Source organism: Microtus ochrogaster, linkage group LG5, assembly GCF_000317375.1.
Source record: "Microtus ochrogaster isolate Prairie Vole_2 linkage group LG5, MicOch1.0, whole genome shotgun sequence".
Lineage (NCBI taxonomy): Eukaryota > Metazoa > Chordata > Mammalia > Rodentia > Cricetidae > Microtus > Microtus ochrogaster.
The window spans coordinates 54284026-54286662 of record NC_022031.1 but is presented as its reverse complement, the minus strand read 5'-3'; the positions used below and the strand labels follow the sequence as shown (position 1 = coordinate 54286662).

At 38.6% G+C, this 2637-nt stretch overlaps 1 protein-coding gene across 3 annotated transcripts in view; it reads left to right on the top strand.

Moving 5' to 3' along the window:
• The window catches only part of Atp6v1h (ATPase H+ transporting V1 subunit H), a 61768-nt gene that overhangs the window by 27510 nt on the left and 31621 nt on the right, over positions 1-2637 (top strand). For all 3 annotated transcript variants that reach the window (XM_005362247.3, XM_005362248.3, XM_013351916.2), the window contains one exon: positions 379-571. In XM_005362247.3, coding sequence (XP_005362304.1) covers positions 379-571 — 193 coding nt within the window. The remainder of the gene's footprint in view (positions 1-378; positions 572-2637) is intronic.

The following is a 2637-nucleotide window of genomic DNA, read 5'->3' as shown; positions in this document are numbered from 1 at the left end:
TGTAGACCAGGCTGGCCTCGAACTCACAGAGATCCGCCTGCCTCTGCCTCCCGAGTGCTGGGATTAAAGGCGTGCGCCACCACTGCCCGGCTCAGCACACCCAGTTGATTTTGCCTGCAGCCCCCTGTCTTCAGACCCTGGCTCCCTTTCTCACTGCTTCCTTGCAGAGGTGCTTCTGCTTCCCAAGGTCCCATGCCTTCCAGAGAGGATGATGGTCCTAGTGAGTTGTGGTCTGGCTGTGAGTTAGCTGAGTGCTGTGGCTGCTAGAGAGGAAGCTGAAGACAGTTCAGAGACTTGCTCCTTCAGTGTATGCATATTTCATTGTTTTGATGTGTTGGAATGAAATATTTTTTTCCCTCTCCCTCTGTTCTTTTTCAGTATAATGGGTGTTTTGAGTAACAAGTGTGGCTTTCAACTCCAATATCAAATGATTTTTTCAATATGGCTCCTGGCATTCAGTCCTCAGATGTGTGAACACCTTCGCCGGTACAATATCATTCCTGTTCTATCAGACATCCTTCAAGAATCTGTCAAAGAGAAAGTAACAAGAATCATTCTTGCAGCATTCCGTGTAAGTCCGCAGAGGGAGATTGTGATTGTTGTTGGCATGTGTATGTGTGCAGCATTTTTTATTGTGATCGTCTTTGAAAGGTGAGAAGTAAGGCATGTAAGATTACTTGGAGAAGTGTACTTTGGTTATATTCAGATGGAGGAAGTCCCTTTCTGTTGCAGTGCCTGCTGTAGGACTATGAAAGGAGTTTTTTCTCAGGTCCTGTATTTTAGTTTGGAGGTGTGTTTCAGATCCTGGGTCTCCTGATTAGGAGCATACTTCTGAGTCAACTGTAAAGACTTCCAATAAATAAACATTACAATTATGTTGTCAGGATATTATAATTTTGTCAGCTATAAAAATGAGCTTAAAGATGAGGAAGCTTGAGGAAAGAGAGTCACTTTGTTATATAACAAAGTAATGTTAAGTGTTTCCTCAAAGCCATTGTCAACATTCTGTGAATCCATTTTCTGGTCATTTTGTTGGTTGCCTTAGGATTCAGATGAGTTTCTGGGAGATGCCTACCCAAGTGATATTACTGAACATGTTTCATGTGCTGCTTATTACTCTGTGACAGGTATCCTTCTCGGGGATTCCATTTGTTAACTGGTGGTCTCCAGAGCCCTATTATAAGTGGCTATTTTTACTGGTAATATATGAGGATCTTGCTATTTCAATTGGTCTTCGCTTTGCAAATGAAATGTTGAAGACAGACATTCCCAGGAAGCATCTGATTTGCAAATCCAGTTTGCTTCAGAATCTGCTTTGAACCATTTGCTTTTGTGTTTACTTAAAATAAACAGCAAGAAGTCATAAACAAAACGAAGTATACAGTTGTGTTTTGAAATTTTAAGTAGTGTTATCAGATTTGTCAAAGAATAGTCACTAATATCTTTTAGACATTTCTATACATGTAGATATAATATGTAAATAGGTATATGATTTTGGTTTAAACTTACAGATATAGATGACATATTATAGGGTTCTGCAACTTTATTCTTTTAAAAATAAAAAGATTAAGTATAATTATGCACATATGTGAGAAGGGTTGAATGTGTCTGGGTGCTCTGAGAGGCCAGAAGTGGGCATTGGGTTCCCTGGGGCTAGAGTTACAGGCTGTCAGCTGTCTAGTGTTATTTATTGGAACTGAACTTCGGTCTTCTAGAAGAGCAGCAAGTATTCTTAACCTTCTTGTGCAGCCTATCTATAGGACAAGAAAGAAGGAAGCTTTTGTTCTTTACCTGCTTGCCTTGTTCTCACTGGCATGCTCATTCCTTCTCTGGCATTAGAGCGTACTTTGGGATTCAGCTGAGACTTCCAGACCCATGGACTGAACAAGTACTGGACTCTTGGCCTTCCTGTTGGTAGACAGCTATTGGTCTCCTTTGTATATTCATTCTGTTCCTCTAGTGAGCTCTGATTAATATGCCATGTCTGTGATCCCAGCACTTAGTAGGCAGAGATAAGAGAATTCTGAGATACATTCCAAGTCCCTGTTTCAAACAAAACAAAATTGTACTTACTATATTTATAGTTTTACTTTTACCCTTAATGAATGTAATTTATTATAATTTTGGGTATTTATTTTTGCATATCAGATTATTTAAAATAAACCTATACCATTGAAATAAATACTATTTTTTTGCTTTCTCTGCTAAATATGGGTTAATGCAATAATTTCTGTGAATAAACTGAGGGCCAAACCTCAAAGCAATGTTTTTAGACATCCATATTCTCAGGTTTGACTCTGGTGGATCCATACATGAGGATATGGTAAAGCCATCTGATTTATATCATCAAATAATTGGAAAATGTAAACTCATCCTCAAATTACCTTCAGAACTTTTACCCGAAGAGGCAGTCTGATCATGATCTAGTCATGTTTACTCCCATGTCTTTAAACTCCGAAGGAATCGTTTGTGCTGATTGCCCAGGGAAGCTTGTCAAACTTAATGGACTAAACAAGTGTACCCATTGCCAGTCGTTTCTTTTTTCTGTTTAATTGAATGAATTTTAGTTTTGAAAATGGCAATACCAGTTATTTATAGTAGGTGCTGAACTTATAATTGCATTTTTTTTTTTTTTTT